The sequence below is a fragment of the Urocitellus parryii genome, chromosome 9, assembly GCF_045843805.1.
Source record: "Urocitellus parryii isolate mUroPar1 chromosome 9, mUroPar1.hap1, whole genome shotgun sequence".
NCBI lineage: Eukaryota > Metazoa > Chordata > Mammalia > Rodentia > Sciuridae > Urocitellus > Urocitellus parryii.
Genome location: NC_135539.1, coordinates 74,223,998 through 74,251,036, shown reverse-complemented (window position 1 = coordinate 74,251,036; position 27,039 = coordinate 74,223,998). Strand labels below are relative to the sequence as shown.

At 41.1% G+C, this 27,039-nt stretch overlaps 1 protein-coding gene across 1 annotated transcript in view; it reads right to left on the bottom strand.

Moving 5' to 3' along the window:
* Il2ra (interleukin 2 receptor subunit alpha) overlaps positions 1 to 23,140 on the bottom strand; it is a 40,635-nt gene extending 17,495 nt beyond the window's left edge. The window contains exon 1 of the mRNA XM_026391817.2: positions 23,056 to 23,140. Coding sequence (XP_026247602.1) covers positions 23,056 to 23,119 — 64 coding nt within the window. The 5' untranslated portion in view covers positions 23,120 to 23,140. The remainder of the gene's footprint in view (positions 1 to 23,055) is intronic.
* Between the last annotated feature and the right edge of the window lie 3,899 nt (positions 23,141 to 27,039).

Below are 27,039 nucleotides of genomic sequence, written 5' to 3'. Positions count from 1 at the left end.
CCATGGTGGGTCAGCTCCATTGATTGCTCTGGGTGAGGCAGAAATGGTGTGCTGGAGGGAAGCTGCTTACCTCATGGGGCCAAGAAACAGGTGTGTAAGGGACTACAGGGAAGGAACACCCTTCCAGGGAATGCACCAGGTGCCCCCTCTCCTCCTGCCACACCCCACCTGCCCACAGTTACCACCAGTCCATTTAAACTAGAGACAAACTAGAGTGAGAAGCTTACGGTTCTCATGATCCAAACGGTTTCACCTCTGAATATCCCTGCACTAACACAGGAGCTTTGGGGGACACCTCAGATCCACACCATAACAAAGGCCTTTCCCAGGGTCTTCCAAACATCTTATGAAGTAAGTGAGAGCTAGATGAATGTTGGGGGAGGTAGCCATGGAGGTTTGGTTTTTAAAAATTTAATAGGAATAAAATATGTTAATTTTTTTAACCTCTTCTCAGTCTGGTGTCATTAAAGAAATAGCACTATAACATCCAAAAACAAATGAAAAATAATAGGTATAGACATCTTTCAGAAAGATAATGAAGGAGAATTCCACTAACTATGACTCAACAGAGGGTCTTTGAAGACTCTTTATAATAATCATTTTTTTTCATAACACAGCACGGCAGCTGTCCTCATTCTCCTGTTTAACTCGCTAAAAACTCTAATAATTCTTTCTCAAAAATTGACCAGTAGGGGGCTGGGGATGTGGCTCAAGTGGTAGCGCACTCGCCTGGCATGCGTGCGGCCCAGGTTCAATCCTCAGCACCACATACAAACAAAGATGTTGTGTCCGCCGAGAACTAAAAAATAAATATTAAAAATTCTCTCTCTCTCTCTCTCCTCTCTTACTCTCTCTTTAAAAAAAATTGACCAATAGGGCTTTTGTCCACCCTTGCTCTTATCTTTCCAGTCCTGCCCCTTGCTTCTACCAGAGGCTCTGAATTGTTAATATAAGTCATTCCACCCTCCCATCGCCTCCTGTTCTCAGCTCTCCCCAGCCCCAGCTCCCACTACCATGGTCCTGGAAGCTCAAGAGAAAAACAGAATTTTCTTTAGAAGGTGGGAAGGAGAATATTTTCCTCCTGTAATTTTTTAGTATTGGCACCATTTTGGATTTAGATGCCATTTTCTCTTCGGAGAGTAAAGTATTCAGTGCCTGAGGAGTGGAGGAAAACTTGAGATTACTAACGTGGGGGTAGAAGGTGGTGGTGCTGTGAGGTCTCAGAGCTTGGATTATGGGGCTCCTGGGAGGAAAATCTTTCCTCAGGCTCCCAGGCACATCAGTGTGGCCTTGCCTCTAAGCTGACAGGCATTTCATGTGAGCAGAGGGAAAAAAGACACAGCCAGCAGTTATTAATGCTGATAATCCCAAGGTTTGTGCCTGGGATGTCCACTAAGAGAGAACTAAACTGAACTCTTCTGATGTTGAACACGACACATCCTGTGTCAGAGTCTTGCTGCGGAAGATGGTTTGAAAGCCACAGTCAGAATTTCTTGTTCCTACCCTCGCCACACCTCTCCTCCATCACATCCCTGAAATACCATCATGGATGTAACTTTCCTTGGGATATTTGTGGATTTGTTGCCTCCGTGACTTCCCTGCACAACTGAAATGTAACACCCTATAGGAGCTTTTAGGTTCTTCAGCTAATACTTTGGCAAAAACTAGTGAGAGTGACAGAGCCACCTTCCTCTGGACTGTAGCACAGAGCAGGTGCAGGAGAATGATGGGTAAGGGAGGGTCAGGGACTCTCGGGGACTCTTCTCTTTCTGTTACTGAGACTCAGCTTCACTCCTCCATGCCTGTGCTAGTTAGGAAAAGAACAGTCATTGTCCTCTAGTTGACCAGAATAGCATAACCAAGAATAAACAGCAGCAGAGTTAGGAAATCAAACCAGCTTTTCTATCTCAGTCATCTTCTCTCTCCTTTCAAGTATTAGACCAACACTATCAACCACTTGCCATTGTTCCCAGAAGGACAAATATGCAGTTTTTACTTTTTGGATTTCAAATAAGAGACAAAAAAAAAAAAAAAAACCTAATCATACAGATAGTTCATATCAGAGCAAAAACACCAACTCCAATTTTCTACCTTTGACGCCCTCTTACTCTAAACCTGTGCTGCCTGAATTTTAGTCCAGCTGATTCCATTAATTTCTGCCTTTACACCTATCCTGAGAAATAGTCCTAGTTCTAAGTTTTGGCTAGTAGAGTTACTGATTGGCAAGGATCACTCATTTGCTTGTCTTTCTTCAGTACTTGGTCTTGATAAATAAATAAATATTAGCAGAAAATACAAATGCAAAAAAAAAAAAACTAACTAATAACCTGATAAGTGAACACCTTTGCCTTTTGTATTATTTGCTTCTCTTCCTGCACAGAAGATTAAGGACAGCAGAAGCAAATCTATGGTTCTTCCTGTGATTTCGAGTTGTCATGCCCTTTATTTGGTTTTGTCTTATGCCCTCAACTCCACTCCCCCAAACTAAAAGCTATCCCTTAATTTTTAGAAAAGAACCGGATCTAAAATTAATGTTGCCCTGAGATATTTTGGTGCCCTTGAATTAACCAGAAATAACAACTCTTGAAGGCCACGTGGGAGACAGTCAGTCTTTTGATCATCAGGATGATGCCACCGTTGCAGAGTGACTTGGGAGCTGACTGCTCTACACCCAGCAGGACTGACACCAGGGTTGTTCACAACAGTGCATACACAAGTCACCTGCCAGTACTGTGTGTCGGGATCCAGGGGGCAGTTGAGGGGCTAAGAACATTTCTAAAAAAGCTGTCAAGTGTTTCTGGGGCTGCCCATCCATTTAGAGTAGCAGGGGTCTAGAGAGAGCCCCTGGCTGGTGCTTCTCATCATCTACCTGTCCCTTCCAAGGACCCACAGCCCTCCAGTGCATAGTGAGCAAGTACTACAGCCCTGCTAAGTTTCTTCCAGAGCAGTCAGTACACAAGCCCTTGACTTAGAACCCAACATGGTGATTGGAGAAAAGGTGTGTGGGTGAGAAGCATTTGTGGGGTAGGTGATGTTTTTTGTTGTTTTTCTCTGATGTTCAAAACCAGGAGAACTCATCTGGCCCTTGTGGCCACGGGTGAGTGACATGAAAGAGAAAGAAAAGGAAGGGGCTTCCAAAGGATGTGGACTGAGTCTAAGATAAGATTTTTTTGCTTTGCAGGTGAATCAAGGTCAAGTTGTTTTGCCCATAGCCAAGTCAGCACTGAGAAAATGAGTTCATCTTTGTGCCTCTCTTCTTTTCCATCTCTCTAACACAGATTGAGGATGAAGATGAAAATACTTCACTGAGCCCAGACATGGCTAAGCCTTACAAGGGACACAGGAGTACAGCAAGAGCTTGGGCCACCTGATAAAGAAATGGTCTGGTTGTTAGCCCAAAGTCCTTCTCTTCTGCATCAGATCCAATGAGAACTCCAAAGATAAGGTCAAAATTGTTTGTCATATTCTTGAACAAAATCAGTGGTTGGGCCTTATAGAAAATAAGTGTTTTGGGTGCAAAGTAAAATACCCCAGAACATGTTGACTATATCTTTTAAATAGGACCAAAAGAATCTGAGAACTAGGAGACACTTAGATAAGGAAACTGAAGCTGTGGTCATTCCATGAGTTTGTGGTAAGCCTGAGATTACAGCCACATCCCTTGACTCCCAGTTCAGAGATTTCCCATTTTGGAGAGCCTTAATCTCTGGTGTGCTTTACACACACACACACACACACACACACACACACACACACACACACACCCCAGTTGAAGGTTCTCTCTCACTGAGAGGTATCTCAACTATATCAACTATCCCAGTACTAAGAGGTGTTTGTGTAATCTTGTGGTTTAGTTCTGATCATTATCTTTGCAGAAGTCAGAGAGCTCAGACCCTCTGTTTGGGGTTATTTGTATAATATGAGCCGTGATGCCTGATCCCTGCCTGGTCTTGCTGCAGCTCTGGAAGTTAGACAGTGCCATCGACATTTTCCCTGCCAGGAGATTGAGGTCCAGAGACTCTGAGTTGCCTAAACCACACAGCTCCAGGTGGTGGGGCAGGAGTCATGTGAAAGTCTACTACTGCTGCCCTCGTTTTTGCCTTTTAAAATCTCTCACTTTTACTTTTAGGAAACTCTTTCCAATACCCAACATAATTGTATTGAGAAGCAGCAAGTACAAAGAGGACAGAAGTATAAATCTATAATTATTTCGTAACACGAGGTCAAACACTCCACTCTCTTACTATCTCTCTTTCTCTTAGGACCCTTATCCTCTGAGTCAATGGAGCTTGACTCTGCTGCAACTGCTTTAATTCCATTCTCTGCCCCCCAACATCCAGTCAACCCCCCAGAGTCATCATTTCTATCTCAACACCACTCACCCTCATCCCCCATGGACTTTCAAGACCCGCCTCAGCCCTCCTGACAGCCCAGCGGCCATCTGCCCTGGCAACAGCATCCTACCACTTCTCTCTGCCTCTCTTCTCTCCACCCCTCCAGTACCTCTTTAAAAATACTGTCAAATCAAGCTGGTAGCAGTGGCATATGCCTGTCAACCCAGCTATTCAGGAGGCTGAAGCAGGAGGATCTCAAACTCAAGACCAACCTTGGCTATGTAACCAGGCCTGTCGCAGAATTAGCAAACAATAAATAAATAAGTAAATAAGGGCTTGGCATCTAGCTTGGTAATAGAGCACCCCTGGGCTTAATGCCCAGTACCACCAAAAACCAAAACCAAAACAAACAAAAAACCCCTGCAAAAGCAAGGACCCTATGCACAGAACTGACTGTACCAGGGGCCTAATAAGTGGCCAAGTGATGAAGTCTAATGTGCCCTCCACCTTTGTGATTTATTTATACCATGAATAGCAAAACTCCCTTCACTCTCTTTTGATCTAGGAAATGTTTCATCTAATACATGCTAAGTTTTTGCAAGAGGTAATGACTATATTTTGGGTATCGAGTTGTCAATCAAATAGTAGATGGCATATTCCTCTGAACCGTCAACCAGCCATGTGACTGGAACTCCTCAGACACCCCAAGTCACTGCCTTTTGCCCTGTTAATTTGTTCTTCTGCACCTCTGGACATGGGGCTCCTGTTGGAAATTCTGCCCCTGCCCAGGATCCAGGTAAAAGAATGAAGGCTGTCCCTGACATGGCAGAGGGGGCAGGACAGGCTGTCCTGGCAGAGGGGATGTATGAAATAGAATGCTGTGTTCAGGAGACTACAATTAGGATCTTTAGCTGGAGTGTGAATTGTAAAGGTATGAATATAAAAAAAAATGTGAGCATCAGTTGAAATAATGTAAGCAAAAATGAAATCTATAACATGCCCCACAAATCTTAACTGTCTCTACAATAACCTTTTGAGTAATGTTGTTTTGTACAACCAAGTGATAAAATGTGTAGTTATTTTGTGAGCTGGAAAGAAATATTGAAAAAATGTTATTACTTTAAAGCCTGACTGTCTCAGAACCAGGAAATAGAGTTTCTCTTGAATTCATATTCTAAGAACTATTTATGAGACTTCTGAATTAGTTTTTTTCCTCTGGCCTATATTCACATGAGTAGATTATAATGGATTTCAAATCTACTAAATTATGGTAAATTCGTGGTTTAGTTTCCATACTTTTGAGTTATTTGGGTTGTTGGCTGCCTAGATCACCAATTATTTATTTAGACTATTTTGCATACATTATGTTACGTATATGCAACTTTTTCATTATTTTCTTAGCCACTGTTGCATCACGTCTTACTTTCTGATACATTGTATAGTAACTGTCCATTTTGCCCTTGCCTCTCTTTTCTTGAACCCATCTTTTTTTTTTTTTAAATACTAAACGGCTAAGTAGTATCTTTGATTTTCCTCATTCCAATTAACTTTAAAAGGACCTAAATTATTGGAAATCTGATAAAACTGGTAACAGATAAGATGTATAGCTTTTGGAAAAAGAAAGACAAAATAATCATTGTGTGTGAGCAGTTTAAACAGGTACTTAGAAAACCTCAGACAGGTAAGGTATTAGAACTATCAAGAGTTTGGCAGGGTGGCCAAATACAAAATCAGTTTATAAAATTCAACATTTTCTTTATATCGAGAATAGCCAATCAGAAAATGTAATGGAAAATGCACATTTTAAAATGATTTTTGATCCTTGGTTGCCAGCAATGTGATAAACTCTAATCAGTGGATCCGAGAACTGGGAGAGACATTAATTACCTGTGAACTTGGAAAGTTAAGACCATTTTGGAGATCTTTGAAGAAGGCTTAATTCTAGGGCTGGAGTCATAGCTCAGTGGTAGAGCGCTTGCCTAGCATGTGTGAGGCCCTGGGTTCCATTCTCAGCACCACATATAAATAAATAAAGGTGACTGACAACTAAATTTTTTTTTTAAAAAAGAAAGCTTAATTCTAAAAATAGAATTAAAATGTACAACTTGCAAACCAGTAGAAGGAAAAGAGAAATCAAAAGAAATGCAATTGATTCAATACAAAAGAAGATAAAGATAACAAAAAAAGGTTAATGAAATTCCAAAAAAGATAAAAGACTAGTTCAAATATGATGCAATAAATGTAAGTGGATGAAACTTATAAAATTCAGAGCTATTCAAATTGAGGGAAAAAGCCCCTCTATATCCCCTCCACCCTGCAATAAAACCCCACCAAAGTCCAGTTTTTATTATTGTAAGAGCTCTTTAAAATATGATAACATGTGAAGGTTGAACTAAAGGGTTGAAAGATACATTCCATGTAACTATTTACCCAAAGAAATTTCTGAAACTACATTAACATAAGAGAAATTAGACTGGGATCAGGGTATAGCTCAGTGGTAGCACATGTGTTTAGCATATGCTACATCCTAGGTTTGATCCCCAGCCAAGAGAGGGGCAGGGGGAGAAAGAGAGAGAGGCAGAGGGTGGGGGAGAGAGGGAGCACAAAACTAGACAAAAACCATTTTCACAGATAAAAATCATGAGAAGTTATAATAATATTAAACCTACATGTTATGTCTTGGTCCATTTTCTGTTACTATAATAAAATAATAACGATTAAGAATAAAGAGAGCAGACACAAAGAAACAATATTATAAAGAAAAGGAAAGAATGGAAATTTAAAAGAAAATAAAAGACCACTGTGAAAATATATATTGCCAATACATTTGAAAACAGATGAAATGGGCAACTACAAAACCATAGATAGATAGGTAAATAGATTAGGAAGAAAAGATTGATTCAAAAAGAAGTAGAATAGAACTGTAACCAATAAAGTAAATTAAATCAATAATTAAAAATTATTAAAACATACAAAGTAAATTTTACCTAAAATATCATCTGTTTTATAAAAACTATTTCAGAAAAGTAAAATTAAAGTCTCCCCAGTTCTTTTTGCAGGGTTAGTTTAATCTTTCTATGAATTGGATTGGACTGTAGAAAAAAGAATACTATAGGACAGTCTCACTTATGAAAATAGATGCCAGGCTATTGAATAAAATATTTGCCCTGATTCTATCAATATATTAAGAAAAAATAATATTCTGATCAATTTGAATTTATTCCAGCAGTTATGAATGGCTTAAGGTGGAAAGTCTCTTGGTGTAACTCATTACTTTTACTATCTGAAGGAGGAAAATCATGTAATTTTGATAAAAAGGGGCATCTAATGATGACAAAAAGAATAGCCATTAATGATTCAATGAAAAAAAATCTTTTAAGGTATTAGAAATAAAAGGAAAGTTTCTTAAACAACTTTAGAGAAAGACTGGGGATATAGCTCAGTGATAGAGTACTTACCTAGCAAGCCTGAGGCCCTGAGTTCAATCCTCAGTATTGCAAAAAAGAAGAGTTCTAAAAGGAAGACACTCCAATTTATAGAAAACTATACTTACATGATACCTTAAAATCTATTTAATGTCAGAAATGTGACAGAAATACACATAATCTCTACTTTTATTCAAGTGTGTTGCATGGATTAGATAATTCAATAAGACAAGTGAAAAGATATAATGAGTTGATAAAACTGTTGTTTGTAAATAATAATAATGGCATCAACTTAGAAGATCCAAAAATCTACAATTACCCAAAGAATTAGTATCCAGAATATACAAAGAACTCTTACAAATCAATAAGTAAAAAAGCAATAAAAGTTATAAAAAAACGCAATCATGTAAATAATAACTTTGTGACAGCATGCTCTTTATCACCAGAAATCATGGAAACTTGAGATAACAATGAGACTTCATATTATTCTACCAGGTTGGCAAAAAATGTTAAGATTTTGTAATGCTAATGATAATGAGGATTATGTGAGGAAATCAGAAAATCTCATAAATTGCTGGTGGGACTGTAGAATAGCATAGGTGTTTCAAAGAGAAATTTAAAAATATGGTAGTAAGATTGAAGCTGTCCATGTTCTACAATGAGCAATATCTTTTCTAGGCAAAATTCCTAGGGAAATTTTTGCACATGTGCATATATTCAAGGCTATTCATTAGTGCATTGCTTATAATAGAAAAAAATCAAGAAGACATTAGATTAATGAACTCTGGCATAATCAGACAATAGAATCATAATTAAATACATAAACAAGCATCGTTAAGAGCAGATTTCAAAAACAAGTTTAAGTAAAAATTTGTTAAGTGAAAAAACAAGTTTCAAAAGGAAGTTTACTATTTATGTATATTGAAAATCAAAAACAAAAACAAAATAAAATAAAATAAAAAACAGTAGTGCACATTGCGTTAAGGGGTATCATTCAAGCTTGAGAACAAAATGGACATGAAGCAACCAAGGTCAACTATAAACATTCATTGTATCCTGAGGATGAATATTTGATAGCTATATTAATCTTAGGGCTTTTCTGTATTGTTTGAAGTTTTAATAATTTTAAAATTATATATAGAATAAATAAGTTTTTTACGTCAACCTAATTCTTTGCTGAAGCCTCTTCCTAAGGAAAACACAAACTCAGGGCCTTTGAGGAGGAGGGAAATGGCTTTCCCCCAGTCCAGGGCCCTCTACGCAGCAGGAGTGTCTGACTCCTAATTTATTTCTCAAATCAATTGTCTCCATCATTGCTCTCAACTCTCAGTAGTTGAATTCAGCAAGAGGATTAAGGCTAAAACATCTTCCTGGAGGAGGTGGTAAAAGGACTTTGAGAATAGCATAATTACAGCAATGTGAAAATTTATATATGCATATGGACCAGAACAACAACAAAAAAATAGGATAGCACAAAATACAAGTGGTGGTCCTACCCACTGCCTTCCATTGTTTTTGGCTAGATGGGCACCCAAGAGCAGCCCGTAAGCTTTGTTTAGCTGCTTAGCTCCCTTGCCATGAATTGTGGTAGGCACTGAACGAATATTTGGGTGTCTCAGCACTGATACTGGGGATATTATCTATAAAGAATACCTGTGGAGAAAACACCTGTGAAGAGATGAACAAAAGGACAGACACAGGCCGGGTAGGGGCAGGCAGACAAGGTGAAGCGGAGTGGGGAGAAGAAGCAGCGAGGAGGAAGTGAAGAGGGAGAAGAAGTGTAGACGTGAAGTGTCCACTCCTCCCTCCTGCCGAGTTTATTAACTCAAAAAAAGTTACAAACCATGTTACCATGACCACATCCTCATTAGTATTTCTTTAAGCCCAAGTGCTAGCTAACTGAGATAAGGTCCCGGTTAGTACAAACACAGAGCCCCTTCTCTCCAAGGACATTGCTAAGGAGACCAGATAGTGCACCCGCATAGTTATCTTAGTAGCTTCAAGGAGGGGCAAGTGCTGCACATTCCAAGCCTGGGAAACAGGGTAAACTTGTGAAGAACGTTGCTATGGCAGCTGGGCATCCCGTGATTTTGTACAGGAGTTTCCCAGTAGCCAGATATATCCTAGCAGCCAGGCATTCTGTGTCTTTGCATAGAAACTTCCTAATTACCAAGCATGTCATAATCATGAAGTTTGTCATAGACCCCAATCCCAAACACAGAACTCCCACAATTAACCATCAATTTATTTATTCAAACAATTATCCACCTTTGACTTTTTTGCTTTATTTTAATTTTTTTTTTTTTTTGTGTGTGGTACTGGGGATAGAACCCAGGGCCCTAAGCAAGTGCCCTCCCACTGAGCTACATCCCCTGCCAGAGGATCCCTCTTTGCCCTTTCACTCCAGCAGTATAAACGCTGTGGAAACTGAGGCAGAAGTGAGGTGCCATGTTATAAGGATAATTATTTTCCTTTAAAGGAATTTAAGGAAAGTTACTGTCATCAAAGGGCGGGAGAGGGGATGTCATGTGTTCGGGGCAGGTGACCTCAAGGCCACCGGGCCTGCTCATCTGTGAGTTATTTGTGTTATTTGACCCACAGTTTCTGCAGCCTGGCTTCCCCTGACCGTGTCAAATGTTCAGAGTTCCCACAAGCCAAGAATGAGTGACTCATGGCTCAGATCCTTTTGGAAAAAAAAAAAAAACACTTGTCATAAAAACAAACAACAAAAACTCCCAAACTATGGGTTAGGGGATCTAGTTATTTTCTCTTTACTTTGAAAAGGAAAAAAGAGGGTTGGGGATATAGCTCAGTTGGCAGAGTGCTTGCCTCACAGTGTACAAGGTCCTGGGTTCAATCCCTAGCACCACCAAACAACAACAACAACAATAACAACAACCCCCAAAACAAACAACAGCGGAAAAAGGAAACAGGGAACCAGAAGTATCCCTCCACTTAGCTGTCTCTGAGCTGTCTCTGAGCTGTTTCATCTTGGGGGGTCTCAAATGCTTCAGGAAGGAATGGTGGGGATCTGGTTATTTCCTCACCCTCGAGTCGGTGACAGGCTTCCATGCCTGAGTTAACCACAGGCTTACCACTGAATGTCAACCTGATTAAAATTAAAGTGTCATCAGATAAGAATAACAAGGTTGTGGGGGAGGGGGGAGAAATAACACTCTGCTCTTTCTCCGAAATCTGAAAGCAGTTTTCCCTCAAATCGTTGAAACCAATTTCTTGGGACAGAGTCATATTTTTAGTAGAAATATGCTAAATTGGTGAATCCCACCCACAGTCTTCTGCAAAGAGACACTCTTCTGAGAAACTAGACCATATATTGCTAAGGAGATTTTTGAACTGGATATCAATGGGATTTCCCCTGAAATTTTAAAGAAAGACCATGTAAGTCAGTATAATGTGGGGTAGAGATGGCAGACCAGAGAAAGGAAACAGAAAGAAGGAAAAAAAAATTTAAAGACATGGGAAATGACGGGGACTCAGGGCAATGATGCCAACACTGCTCCTCAAAATTGTGGCCCAGGGGGATCGATGTCAGACAGGGTGTGTCATGTTGACGTGCCAGTAGGCCACAACCATATGACCACACCCAAGATGCCCGTTCTCAGCCACACTTGCACTCTGCCTGCTTCTGAGATGGTGCCTCCTGTGTTCCCTTTCTTTCCCGCCATCCAGAATTCACACTCCATTTTAAGCAAGATCCAGGTTGTTCACATTACCCATTTTGATAGGTTCAAACCCGTTTATGGAGAATGACAATCCAAAACATGGAAACATAGCCACAAATTGTGGTACAGGGGAAGCATTGATTTGGGCTCCAAGTCCTGGGTGTTTCATACGCTGCCCAGATCTGCTCGTCTACTGTGGTTTTGCTTTCGATGGGTTCAATACAGACCAAGGGCACTTGTTCATATTCCACAAACCCCACACTTCACATATTTCAGGTGTGTGTGGATGGATGCGGTTGGCAGCATAGAGCTGGGAGAAGATTCTGCTAAGACCATAGGTTAAATGGAATCAAAAGCCCTTCCTGTACTCCAAGGACTGGCCTCAGAAAACCAAAATCATCCTAAAGGCATTTACTGAGGGGGTCTATGTATTTAGAGTGGGCTGGTGGAAATTCTACCCGCTGCCTTGTCCTGCTCCCCATGTCCTGCTGAAAGGAAGCTCAGCCTCCCCTTTCCTCAGAGTTTCCTTTAAAATGTTGGCTCTAAAATATTCCTACCTTGCGTAAGTTCTTACTTAACACACAAAATCCAGGTTTCTGATGGTTTTAGTCAGTAGGTGCTATTTTTCTAACAGACACAGTTAGTGTGTGACTGCAGACTGCTCCTGTATTATACTTTGGATCTGGAATGTTTCCCAAAGTCTTACCTGTTGAAGGTTTGGTCCTGAGATGGTGGTGCTATCGGGAGGTGGTGGAAACTTTAAGACATGGGGCTTAGTTTCAGGAAATAGGTCACTGGAGATATGCCCTTGAAGGGTGTGTTGTCCTCGGTCCCTTCCTCTCTCAGCATCCCACCTCTCTCTGTCTGCTTTCTTGCTGCCATAAGATAGGCAGTTCTGCCCTTCCACATGCTCTCGGCCATGATGCTCTGCTTTGCCAGAGTTTCAAAGTGAAAGGGCCAAATGATCATAGACAGCAAATACTAACATTGTGAGCCAAAATAAATCATTTCTCCTCTAAGCTGATTTTCTCAGAGATTTTGTCATAGCAATGGGAAGCTGATTATAACATACTGCAATCAGCATTAACATTGGGCTTCTTTTGGAAGTGAAATCCAAGGTGGCCACATCTTCCAAGTATGTGGGAATTTAAGACACAGGGCAAGAGCTCTTTTCCCATGTCTTCCTCAGTGTGGTGTTGAGATATTGCTTTTTACTCAGCAAGTATTTATTAAATCGTAGGAAGTTAGGACTGCCCGGGGACTTAAAGACACTCGATAGCCATCTTCTCACTTGCCTGGAGAAAGTGCACACTTTGTCTAAGGCCTCTCAAGTTCTTGGGTGCATTATGTGTTTCTCAGCACGGTGGTCACCCGATGAAGACACCTGGCCTAGATCACTTGTTGATCTGTAGAAGGGACAGTCGGGCACTGCATGAGTTCACTACCACACTGACAGCATTCTGTCCCATTCTCATACTCTGCATAGTACCCAGTGCAATCAGACCAGGAGCTGGATAAGCCAAAGGGAGACAAGAGGCTGGGAAGGGCAGGTGTGTCACCCAGGGGCGTCAGGTGTCTCAGCACCTGGGGAAAGCCCAGGCACCAACTCTGCTCTGAAGCTTTTGAGAAACTGATAATAACAATCGTATGAGCCAAGACTCAGCACGTGCTGCATGCCAAGCACTGTGTGGGGCATCCTCTCTCCCATCTTCACAGCCACGGAGGGAGGAGGTGTTGTTAATGTTAGTGACAATTAACATAACTATTATTTCAGGTTATATTATGTATCACAAAGAAAATATATCATAAATAAAATATATTATGATAAAATTAATGCAGTTTGCATTACATTACATATCCCAGAAATGTGTAGATACATAATGATTAATTAAGATATGTAAATTACTATGGTATAATAATTAAAATAATTGTCATTTTGTTATATCTTATACTGTAATGAAATATAATGAAATACATAAATATAAAATATATGGTATAAAATAGTATAATAATCAACACTCTTATATATATTATAAGAAAATATAAACATGCAATAAGTAATTAATATATATCATAAGCTACCATAGCATAACATCTGTATAATTACATTCAACGATAATTAGGCAAGGCATTATTCTTTTGTTTTACAGACAAAGGAACCAAGGCACAGAGAGATTCAGTGACTTTCCCAGAGTCACACAGCCCAGTGATAGTGGAGCCAGGATTTGGCGGCTGTGTGCCTTTTAGTTCCCCCATTGTGGGCCGGCTGCACCCTGTTCCTGTGGCCACTGTGACCTCTGACCTTCTACTGCCATGCCTCTGTTCCACAGCATGCGAATCCTGGGGCTTGGGTGGTGATGGGTGAGGAGGAAGAGAGGTTGTTAATGTTAAGAAATTTTAATCCTCAAATCTCCAGGATTTGGGGCTTGGTTGGCTGCCACGAGGAGGGAAAGGGAAGAAACGGGATTTTGCCCAGGATTCCTGGTGGATAGCATTCACTGAAAAAGGAAATGGAGAAGACAGGACAGCCTGGGGCCATGATTCTGTACAAGTTTGAGCAGCTGGTGAGCATCTACGTGGAAGGGCTGAGGGCCTTTGGCTATGTGAATTCTAAGTCCAGTGAGTCGTGTCTACTGGGCCACTTAGGCCCACATCCTGGTCACCTTAGGCAGGCTTTCTTGTGTAGCTTACAGCAACCCAGGAGAATCCGTGCTACTCCTATTTTATACAAACAGAAACTGAGCTGCACAAAGGCTAGGTACTGGCCCACCATCAGTCCCCACCTTGGTCACTCACGACCCTTTGAGCTTGCCCCTCGGGCCTCCATCACGTCTGCCTTCCATCACTCTCCACATGGAGCCCAGTGCTCTTTCTCTGAAGCATAAATCCTGCTGTCCCTTGCCTTGGCTCCTCTCCTGCTGCCATCTCACCCCTCTCTCATGGCTGCAGACCAGAGAAGGCTCCATAGCACTGCACACGCCCAGCCTCAACAGCCTCCACCTCCCATCACACGCCTCAAATCTTTGGCTTTGTACAAGTATGACAGCTCTTGGAACTCACTGTGTCTTTTGTCTTTCCTTGGCCTTCCTCATTGTTCCAGTAAAACAGAACCATAGATTCGTGAGAGGGAATCTGTAGTGGGAACTGGCTCATGTGCTTATGGAGGCTGAGCAGTCTAGCCAAGCTGAGAGAGTAGGTTCAATTACAAGTGGGCACCACTGCTCCTAGCTTCAACATATTTTTAAAGAAACTTCACACAGGCATCCTGGCTCTGCTCTGACTTAAGATAAAGCTGGTGACAAACAACATATTATACCCAGGACTGAAAAGTTTTTGCTGGAAGCTGTCCCCAAATAAGGGAAGAGAGAGTGCTCTGCCCTGAGACTAGAGAGCTCAGTGGCTTCAAGGTCTGTGAAGTCAAGTTCCAGGTAAAATCAGCAGGCACAAGCCAGGATGACCAAAGTTGCCTTTAGGTCCTTGACCTATTATTTTTTCACTCCTGAGAAAGTCATGAATTAACAGATGCAAAAGGGATTTAGAAGTCTGATATAATCTGTCAATCATCAAGAGCTGGGAAGTGGTGCACAGATGTGACCCTCTGGAAAGTGCCCCTTAACCCCAATAAAAACTGAGTTCACAAAAAACTGAGTTGTTGCTCTCCAATTTGATAAGACCTGCTCTCCCATGGGGTTGCTTCCTCCACTCTTCCTCTTTTCTCTTTCAATAAACTTTGCTATCCTGTTACTGCCCCTTAAAATGGTAGACAGAGGGCTTGCCTAAGAAGCCCGTGCAATGAATGATGGCTTCATGGCTTGCTTCCTTCATGTAGGGTGGGAGCACGCTGCAGACAGATGGACCAGCTCCTTGCTTTCTCAACAAGCGATTACTGGCTCGTGATGGTCCCTGCCATCTAGAATTTTTGCAAGGATTCCATGAGATAATGGAGGCAGAGCATGAGGCTCAGACCTGGCTGGACCATGGAAGCCCTCAGTGGCTATGATCACATCCCATGGGGAGAGGGACAAAGCCCTCTGCTAGTCCTCTGGCACTAGCTTTTGAAAATTGGGCCAGAGAAATGGAAGCTGATAAATTGGGAAAAGGAAAGTAAAAGTGATGATCTGGTGGGTGAGAGGCAGTGAAAACCAGAGTGGAGAAAACGACCCAGGGGTGAACATCAGGGCTGGTGAGCTGGCCCTGTGGGCTGCAGCTCCAGCTCAGGGCCAAGAGCATCAGCACGCTGTCTGAGGAAACTGCCCTTTTGTTCAAAACATCCTTAAAAAAATTTTTTTTTGTTGTTTTGGGTTTGTTTTGCTTTCCACTTAAAATAAGGAGCTTTCCCTTTACAAAGGTTCTTTTTGTTCTAAATCAGGCTCTGAACAGAGGTGTCACTACCACAAGTACCGGAAGCAGATACCACACCGGTGCTCAGCTGGGTCGAAGCTCGGCCCGGTTTCCTCCTCCGGGGAAGCCACCGACAGCTTGCCCACAGCTGGCACAGTGTCACGCAGCCTGTGCCCCATCTCCAGCCCCAAAACTCCCAGGAAACTCTTAGGGTGCCTGGGCAGGAAGAGGATGACGTCAACCTATGCTTCGGGGACTTCAAACAAGACTTTGAGAAATGAGTGCTTTGCCTTTTGCTGGGTAACCTGAGAAACAGAGCTCTCTCTAGGGAGATGAATGGATTCACTTCAAGGGGCTCATTTGATCAATACTTATATATAGCTATAAAGTATATTTTTATATATAGCTAATAGTATATTTTTGTATTTATATGTGCCATATTATTTTTATATTTTATAAATATGTAAATGTATTCTTTTATAAATATATGTATAAATATATTTTTAAAAAGACATTTTTTTTTCTTTAAAAAGCATCATACTTAGGGGTGGGGAGTGGGATTGTGGATCAGTGGTAGAGTGCTTGCCTAGTGCGTGTGAGGCCCTGGGTTTGATCCTCAGTACCATATAAAAATAGATAAATAAAACAAAAGGATATTTAAAAAAAAAAAAGCATCATAGGGTTTGGAGATGTACCTCAATGGTTGAGTACTTGCCTAGCACTTATGAAGACCTGGGTTCATTCCCTAGCATCATAAACAAGAACCAAACCAAACAAACAAAAAAGAACTCCACCATAATAAAGTAAACGGAATCAACAAGTTCCCTCCCTCCCTGGGAAAGGTCCTGCGTGGTTAGGATTTGGAAGGATTCATACAGACTCGGGCACATGGTGGTTGATTAGCACTGTCTATAAATAGTGCCTCAAAGGTTCTTGGGGCTGAAGAAGCCATCAGTTTATTAAGGAAATTTAAATAGTGCCGCTTGAAATGTTTCTGAAAGGAATTCCCTCAGCAAAAGAAAAGAGTCTGTATTATGTCCTTTGTCTATATTATTTTAAATTCAAAATTGCAGGTGTTGAAGTTTGGGTGGCTAATGAAGACCAAGCAGCTCCCGCCCTCTTCAGTATCCCACAGGCTGGTGTGAATGAGAGGCAGACACTGATTTCTGATGGCTTGCAGAAGTGAACAAGGGTCTGGTCTGCAAGTTCCACTGGCTTTCTTGAAATTCGTATCTCAGCATGGTGGTGGTGTGTTTCTTTCCTGGTAGATGATGAGCTCCCAGAGGCCAGGGACTGGGTCTTACTCATCCCCATATCTCTAACCCTATCTCTTATGTTTACAGAATGAATGAGTAAACTAAGGAGTGGACAAACAAATAAGCAGAAGTCCTGCCCCAAGTGATGGGCTGTCCCTAGTGGCCCTACTGCTTCCTCCTGCCACCTGTCTCATCACCCTGAATGTCATCCCCACTGGTATAGCCACGCTCTCACTCGGCGCCTGGGAGGCACATACCTATCCTTGCCTTTGTTTTTTATTGCTGAGAGTATAGAAAGCAGCAGGCTTCTGAAGGAGGTATCTATTTTGGTCCCAAACAGAAAAGAGTGGGTGATTCCGTGGGCAGTGATGGCAATTCCTGAGCATGGTGTAGTGACTCATGCGGAGAGGTGTTCAGAATTTCCTCTGTTTTGCGGCCTGCTGGGGCAGCCGTGACTGTGAGGGTTTCTTTGAAGCATACTCAGATGCAAGGAAGACACCCCAAGCTGTCCTTTGAGGGTCAAAGGAGGACTGAAGGGGAACAGAAGGATCCAGAAAACCCAGACTCCGCAGACCAGATGAAACCTGAGGAGTTCCTACAAGAGGCTGGGCACACCAGTAGATTGAAGAGCTACCAATTATGACAATAGTGGCGGGGTTCTGGGGGCACAGACAACCTTGATTTCCACAGAGCCACAAAGTAGCAGCAGGACAGAACTGATTGCAAACTTTTTGTTTTTTTATGTCAACTTTTTAAAAGCAAAAACCAGAAGTCTTTCCTAATTATCCAAGTAGCACATTGCTCTTCCCATTCTCATCACTTATGACATTCATCAGTTTTGCTCTTTATACTGTGCATTATTTGATCAATATCTGATCTTTTCCAGATTGGTTTTCCAATTTTAATCTCAGGTTATGGGTCAGTAGAAGCAACACATGCGCACCAGCAACACGGGCTTCATATTGGAGCCTGTATGAATCAGAATCTCGGGCACCACACCCATACCTCTCAAATCAGAATCTGCTTTATAAAAACATACCCAGGTGACTTGTAAATGCATTAAAGTTTGAGAAGTGCTACTCTACTCTCAATTAATAGAAATAAAACCATGGAATTAGACCAACTGCAGGAATTATCATTTTGTCACTGTAAAGTGGGTAAGTTTCAATTTTAACTGCATCTTAAACCATTTAAGGAAGTTGAAACAAATGTTATTGTTACATCTTGTTCTCCCCAGAGAGATTGAGAGAGTCTGACTTTTCCACTCTTAATCAATCATGGACATCACTTTTTAGAACATCCCAGATGTGTAGCAGGTGCCTGGAACCATTGTCCCAAAGACATTTCCCAGTGGGACTTGTGTTCTCTAATTAATGGAGGCAAATTCCGGAGTAACCTTAAAAATCAGCCAAAATAGACAAAAAAATTATCTGAGTAATGTTAGAGTAGAACATGTATAAAATTCCCAGAGAATTTGGGGGAAAACAGTGAGTGACTTACTTGAAAACAAGTAAGTTCAGGGATTTGGTGGTAAGATGTGGACTCACTGGCAAATACTACTAGCCTTCCCTTGGTAGTCTTCCAGATGGGGATTGCTCAGTAGACGAGACATCTCCATGGTTAAATGATAAGCAGTTTGAAGACAAGGATTTTAACCTTTTCATCCCTGTAATTCTGGTGTGCTAATGGATAGACAAAGGGATCTCATTGGTAATTAATGTGCAGGGGATATTGGGCTAGAATTTAAGAGGCGGGATTCTAGAGCAAGCTTTAGTTGAACACACTTAGGGATGAAAGGCTTGTAGGTTTTTGAAGCCGTTCATTGAATTAAAATCTCTCTTCTTTTCTACAGTGAGTGTCTACATATAAAGAGAGGAGGGACAGGTTTTCACCCATGCAAAACCTCTCCCAGGAGAAACAAGGGCATTGATTAAGGGCAAAAAATCCCTTAAAGAGCCAACAGCTGAAGACCTCATCAATAGTTAGTGGTTTTGCCTTAACACCTACACTGCAGGGATATGGAAGCAGTGGGTCATGCTGCCGGGCAGGGCAGTGCCTCTGAAGAGCTGGAAATAACCTACAAGGAGATACCAGGCTTTAGTCTGTTGACACTTGAAGATCTCTCAAGCCTGACCCTGCTGGGTATGTTTTTGCTTGGGAAAAAAAATTTTTTTTTTATTTCCAAAAGTACCCCCATTTGAAAATGCCTTTTAAACAGAGCTTCTTTTTCCTTTCCGAATTCTTGATAGAGTGATGGAACTGAAAGGGAGTTTCTCAAAAAGGTTTCATTGGTCAACCTTTTCCTTTTACGGGGAGAAATTTGTCAAAAGACATGTCTTTCACATGTCTTCTCTTGGGTCCTCCAACAATGTCTCTGGGAGGCGCCTTACTCCACTTTCTATTTCCTACAAAATTTGCTTTCCTCCTAATCCTATTCCCTGCTGATCTCAGGTGACCACTCCTATTTTGTAAAGGAATTCTCTGTTTATTTGTAAGGTTTCTACTCATGCTTGGGCATGAGGGAGCAGGAAATTAACTTGAATGGCCAGTGTACTGAGGGCTAGCCTGCTTTAATGGTGCCTGTTGCTATCATGGGAATGGCTTCCACAAGAGATTGCTCAGAAGTATCCAGAATACCCAATTTCTAGCCAGAGGGAAAAGAAACAATTGAAAAATTTTCATGTTTGAGACCAGTGGAATGGATTGGTAGAACGTACTAGCTATTCTTCATAAGCAACTCTCTGGACACGCCAGGGGAGTCAATTGTTTTGCATAGAATTGTAAAGTGAATTCTTTTTGATACTCAGAGCTAAAATAGAGCATATGCATAGGTGATAAGTCAAACTGCCTGTTTAAGACACACTGTTTTAAAGAAAGTTACTGGCTATTTTTATGAGTTAGTTCCAAAATGCTTAGCAAAAGCCTACCTCTCTAAGATCTATCTTTTGAAGATGAACAAAGTAACAGTCACAATAATACTTTGGGATCCAGAGAAATGGAAGGATTAAATGTGAAGGCTTAAACATCTTGTGTTTTAATGACCAAGTCGAAGGTAGGAAATTCTAGCGTGGGCAGCAGTCTTTACAAGAAAGAGAATCAGACTAATATATCACCTTGATGGATTCCCGCACTCTTTTTTTTTTTTTTTTTTTTTGTCTAGGGGATCAAGATTTGATCACAGAATTCCTAGAATGAAAAAAAGATGATCAAGGGACATATAAGCCCTCAGAATTTCCACAATTCTGAGAAAGGTAGCTTCAATAACGTGCTGTGTTGACAACATCAGGAGAATTCTCTTTTTAACCACATCCCAGGACCCAGTAATATAGAGATTAAAAACACCTAAGTTGACTAATACATCCCCTGTACCTCATCACAATTTTAAATGGTGGCTTTGGAAATTTTCAGAATGAAAATCTGCCTTATGAATCAGCTAGAAATTGCATCTGTTGACAGACTGATTTCGTTAGAGAACTCTGACTCCTGGGGAATAAAAAGACTTCCTTATCCTAAGACCAAGTTCCTCTGGGAGGAAAAGTTTGAGATGAGATTCTTTCTTTCTCTGGAGTGGTTCCTGTGCTGTTTCTTGATTCCAAAAATCTCAATTCATTTAATTCTCTTATCACTGGGTTCTCATTGGCCTCTTGGTTGGACTATTTTGAAGAGACCTGTGACCCTTCTCCCTGTACCTGATCTTCCTCCAATCTATGCCAGAGTCACTTCTGACCCTGTTTTCAGTGAACCAAAAGAGCACAAGCCGGGAGGCTGGGTTTGAGCCCTGGCCCTCTCATGGCCTGTGTGATACTGAGTTTTGAGTTCTTCTTCATCTATGGGTTCATGATATCCACAATGCAAAGTAGTAGTTATAAGGATTACAAATAAGATGCATATGTCTGGCATGAAGAAGTCACTCTCTAAGTGATAATTTCTTTTCTAAAAATTTTACTTACCAAGTGAAATTCAAAGGCTTTCACGTGTTCTCCAAGGCTTTGGATCACCCCTTTGGCCCTATCCTACTTTTTCAATCTTCATTCCCAGCATCCCAGCATCCCCACCCAATTCAGGGAACATGGTGGACCCCTTGCTGTTCCCTAGTGCTCTGCTGTGTCTTTGCTCACTTGTCCTTTCCATATGGAATCTGTTACCGAAGTTCACCAGTTCCTCAGGGTCCTGTTGGCACTCCACTTTCATGAAGTCCTACTTCCGGCCCACACTCCCTTGAGGCTCACCACTGCCCTACGTGGACTGTTGCCACTCTTGGCCTTTCTCCTCCCGACAAGGTTTATCAGGGCCATGTCACGTTCACTACATGAGTAAAATTTCTGCCTGCAGTACTGGAAAGGGCAGAAGAGGCGTTAGGTAGACTAATGGAGAATCGAGCGAACAAAAAAGTCAGCATGATACTCTGCCACCAAGACCATTCTGATCCCCAGCTAAACACCAGGGACTGGTAATGACACAAGTTTACTTGAAATGTGTTTCCCAGAGGCAGGGCGCAATTGACTGTGAAGATTTTGTTTTTCAGGGTGTGATTGACCTGGCAAGGACCCTTTTGAGGGACGAACCACAAAAGGGTTAAAATCATAACCCTTTAATTCCAAAGTGGGGAAATTCCTACCCTGGTCAGTATGTTCCCAACACAACATAATCACTTCCCCAAAGCAAGCAAACACACTCCTTGTATGTAGCATCATTTTTCTTTTCGTAACACATCTTCTGGCAATCATTTAGGATTCTATTTCTAGAAGTTTAGGACACAAAATTATATACTTTCAAAATATATGTATACTTTCTTATTTATCTTTCTGAGTAGCAAGGGAAAATGTTATCAGAAATTTCACATTCAATTAGAAAGGGTGGTTTGAGCAATAAGTTGGTGGATTTTTACTTCTCTAAAAAACTGAAAAAAAACTAGGATGATGAAGTTGAAAATTTTCATATATATATATATATGCAGACATATATACATATATAGGAAATATATGTATATATAGGAAAAAGTAATGTATGTTTATATTTTCTAAAATTTCTACAAAATTTCACTTAAAAGAAGCTTCCTAGGTATTATTTCCTGAGGCAGTAAAAGCAAAGAAGCTAAAATATTTTGAGTTCTTAAATTATTCCGGTGTTTCATATATGAGTTACTGGTGTCTCAGGCAAATTAATCTGGATAAAGAGAGGTATAATAGCTTTTTTTCTTTGCTAGGGTCAGGGGTATTAGGGATTGAACTCAGGGGCACTTGACCCCTGAGCCACAACCCCAGCCCTATTTTGTATTTTATTTAGAGACAGGGTCTCACTGAGTTACTTAGCACCTTGCTTTTGCTGAGGCTGGCTTTGAATTCAACATCCTCCTGCCTCAGTCTCATGAGCTGCTATTATTACACGATGTGCCACCAAGCCTGGCTCTAATAGTTTTGTTTTTTTTTTTTTGGTTACCAGGGATTGAACTCAGGGCACTCAACCACTGAGCCACATCCCTAGTCCTTTTCTGTCTAACAGTTTTTTTTTTTTTTTAGTTGTAGATGGACACATATCTTTATTTTATCTATCTATTTTTTTTTAATGTGGTGCTGAGGGTTGAACCCAGTGCCTCAGACATGTGAGGCACGTAACCTACCACTGAGCCAAAACCCAGCCCATTGCTTTTTAATATTATATTATAGTTGGGGTGGGAGTTACAGTGGGAAACTAAATTCATTGGAGAATAAAGAAAAATGTTCTGAGGAATCTGCTCATCAGTATCCTGTTAACATCCAAATATCATATCATTATTCTTCCCAGAACTGTCAAGAACTGTGAATGATTAGAGTCTCTTAGCATCCAAGCTTGCTTTATAAACCAGGGACCACCGAGGCGTAAAATGAGGTCCCCGTGGGTTGTAGACAAGAGGTAGGAAGCAAGGTTCCCTCCCTTCTTAGAACTTTCTACTTAGTGTCCCCTCTGGCTCAGTGGCTGGGTAGAGGTGACATTTACTAGCCTTTTCAAGATGCCAAGGGCAACCATGGCCTCTTACCTGTCATGCTGCCAGGTACCATGATGAGTGTGAATAATCCCCACATCAGCAAGCTTGGTTCCATCTTCCTGGCACTTGGGACCAACTCCTGGCACTTGGGACAGTAAAGAGGAAGCGATTCTCTCCAGTGGGTCGGGTTGCCTGTCAGCAGCTTTCTCACATGGTGCTGGGAGGGTGCCTGAGCAAAGACTCATTCCTCTCGACCTGTCATCTTTGCTGGTCCAGCCAGTCTCTATGACAGCCAGGAGTTGCTCTCTTTAAGTATCAGACTGGTGTGTTCAGCCAGGAAATTGTGCTACCACTCTGTTCTCTGATCTCAAATATAGAAAGTGGCTTTTTTTTTTTTTTTGATGACAACAGAGTTTGTGGTAATTTTCAAACCAGGGTTTTTTTCAAGTTCAATTGCTGGGAGGTGTGGGCTGAGGTTGGTGAGAAGGATCAGGCTTCATTTATGAATCTTTCTTCAGTTTCACCTATAAAAGGAAAGGGAGATTCCCCTGCTGTTAAAGGACGGGTGAGCAAGCACTTCTTGGCAGTGGTCTCATCTACTGTTTTGAAAACTAAGCCCCCCCCCAGCCCCAGCTTTGCAGGCAGGGGCCCCAGGAGATGGAGGGGCAATCACAGGAGAGCAGGGAAAGGCAGCCTTCACCATAGACGGGCATTTCCTAAAGTAGTCCAACCCTGAGTCTCTTTCAAAGTCTATCAGGCATTGGGGCTGGATCTCCAATATTCAGATCATGGAAAAGTAAGCAGTGGACTGACTAATACTCAGAATTCACGAATAACCTCCTATGACATATAATGGGTACCAGCCATAATCATTTCAACGTGGTGTCCAGGGTTCTTCAAAGTACGTTGTGGTTTTATAAGATATTTTGTCTTCAGATTTGTCTTTCTCTTAAAGGATCCTACTAGAAGTGATTTTAGGTTCTAAACTTTGAATTTTTTTTTTTTTGGTAAAATTTGATCTTGTTTATTTATCAGAGCTCTGTTGTAGTTTTCATGATATGGTTGACTGTTTTGTGACCTGGAAATCTGTTCCCCTTGCCTGTCATCTATTTACAATAAAATATAATTTCTAGAGTATTAGAGAGCCAGGAAAGAAGGCATTGATAAAAGGAAGACCACCTGGGAAACAAAGGAATTCATGGTTGCAAGAGGGATTATCTCTGCCCATAACACTCCCTCAGAGACCAGACCGGGCATGGGAAATATATTGGCCAAATTATATTATATTGTGTGCATGTACAAATATGTAACAGCAAATTCCATCATTATGTACAACTATAATGCACCAAAAAATATAAAAAGATAAAAATAAAAAGAGACTTGGCAGTCAGAAAATGAACTGAGTGGTTTCCAAGGTAAGTATCATAGTTTACAAGTTTAAAAAAGTGAACTGTTTTCTTTCTGGGAATGGGGTGCCTATAAAAATGTGACAATATTCTCTTTTTAAAAGATTCCATTGGCTGGGATTGTGGCTCAGTGGCAGAGTGCTTGCCTCGCATGTATGAAGTACCGGGTTCAATCCTCAGCACCACATAGAAATGAATAAATAGATAGATGAAAATATTGTGTCCATCTACAACTAAAAAATTAAAAAATAATAAGAAAAGATTCTAGACCAAGCATAATTTCACTACTAGGAGTATTTGCCACTGTGCAGGTGAATGTTTGGGCTATAATTCCTATTATCTCCAGGGTCTGTCCCAGTTATTAAGATAAGAATTTTTGCTAGCAATAACGACTATCATGTAATTTTGAAAAAAATTACTAAAAATTGAAAAAAATAACACAATTAACTTTCCACCTAGACTGTTTGAAAGTAGTTGCCAATATGTTGTTCCATCACTCCTAAATACTTCAACATGGGTTCCTACAAACAAGGATATTCTCCAGAATCGAGACAACACAACCATCAAAATCAGGAAATAGCACTGATGTGCTACGATGTCACTCAGTTCTTATAAGTCGATTTCTCTAGTGTTTCAGTCATGTCCTTTGTAGCAAAAAGATTCAGTTCTGAATCACCAATTACATATAGCTGGCATGCGTCTTTAACAATTTCTTTGTGTTTTCTTATGACCCTGACATTTTTAAGAATCATAGGCAAATTATTTTGTAGGGTATCCCAAAATTTGTATTAGCTCCTTGTTTCTTCCTCACTGGATTCAGGTTTAGCGTCTTTGTCAGGGATAAACTAAATCCATGCTTGCTCTTCTCCTTGCATCCTTTTATCTCATCACCCATGATGTTCACTTTGACCACTTGATTATTTGGTGTGTTCTGGGTTTAAAATTACTCTTTTCTCCTGTGTAATAAACAAGCATTTTGTGAAATGATGTAAATATCCCATTATATTCAGACTTTCACTTTGTTCATATTTATTTATATCCATATGGATTCATGCTCTTCTATTTCATCCGGTTATACTCAATTACTCTCACTTAGTTTAATGCTCAATTTATCTCTTATTTGTCCTTTGGGAGTCAATTCAAGCTGATTTCTCTTTCCTTTTGACATGTCCCTGTTATTCTTTGAGTGCTTCCTTGCTTTGGGTGCATGGAAAGATTTTTCAGGTCCATTTTGTATGTTCTCTGTCCCAGCCCTGGGAGTCAGCCATTTTTTTTTTTTTTCCAAAATGTCCTGGTACCTTTCAAAGAACTCTTTTTGGAAACCAAGCTCTGGGCATTGGATGTGTTCATTACTATAGGGGCAGCAACCACTCCTGGACTCTCCCAGTGGACCGAGCTGGGAATTTGTGTATGTCCAAACATGCACACAGACATTCACCTTTATGTCTATATTTACTTCTGTATTTATCTATAGATGCTGAAACCCATGAATTCACACTGATACTTCCCAACACCCCCATTCCAATCTGACACCACAGGGTTGGATTTTTCAGTTTCTCCTTTTCTCCATGTATAACTCTCTTCCTTGACAGTTGGCTTCCACTCTCCCTGGCATTTACTGCTATGCTCAATCCCTTTGTCTTCCCAATCTCATCTCTACACCAGCTCCTCTCCCACATGGGTTTCCTCTTATCCCTTCTCAGGTTTTGACTCCCTATGTTTGGTCAACTCCCAGACTCTGATGGAATAGCCTTCTCACCTGGTCAGGGCCTGATGCCCCTGGCCAGGCTAGCCACCTGCCCCCACGTGGATGTCCTTCTGATCCTGTTTGGGTGCTGAATCCTTGTGTTGGGATGCCCCTGTTGAAAATGACCTCCTCAGCTGGTTTGATCTCTGACACCCTTACCTGCCGGGTCTTATGTATTTATCCTCCTCACCCCATTGGCTGTGCTAGCCCCTGTCTCTGTGGACTTCCTCTCACCTCCTCAGGTTCTGATGAGCCCAGGAGGCTACTCCTTGTGGGGTACTCTCTTCACTCTGCATGGAGCCTGGCTGCACACTCTAGACCGTCTCCCCATGCAGACCCCTCCCTCCTACCCCTCTTCAGGCTGTTGACACCCTACTCTGAGTTACATCCACCAGAATATCACAGATGTCCCCTGGCTGCATTCTGCTTGAAGTTTTAAGACTGAATTGTTCAGAAAAGGGGAGAGAAGGAAAGGCTAGTGACGACCATTCAGGAAGAATGCAGTGAATTGAAAAATGAGGCCAAAAATTAAAATCCAGACAGGCTCAGAGAATCAGCACACATGTTCATTGTAATGAAGAAGTCAACCAACCTGTAAGTATGGCCCAACAGCTTCTCATGTGTTTTAAATACTTTTTTTTTTTTAACTCTAGTAGGTTTTAGGGATGAGTATTTCTTATTGGAAAGTAATGATCCACTTTAATACCTTTACTTTTTTTAAAAAAATCAGTTTCTTTTTCTTCTATTAAGTAAAATTAAATTCAATGCTTTTTATTTTAAAATGTTTTTGAGGATCAAAGAAATATGAATCAGCACTTGCAAGTTATACTTTAATTAAATCACAAAAATTAACTTCACATATTAATTCATTGCTATATAAAA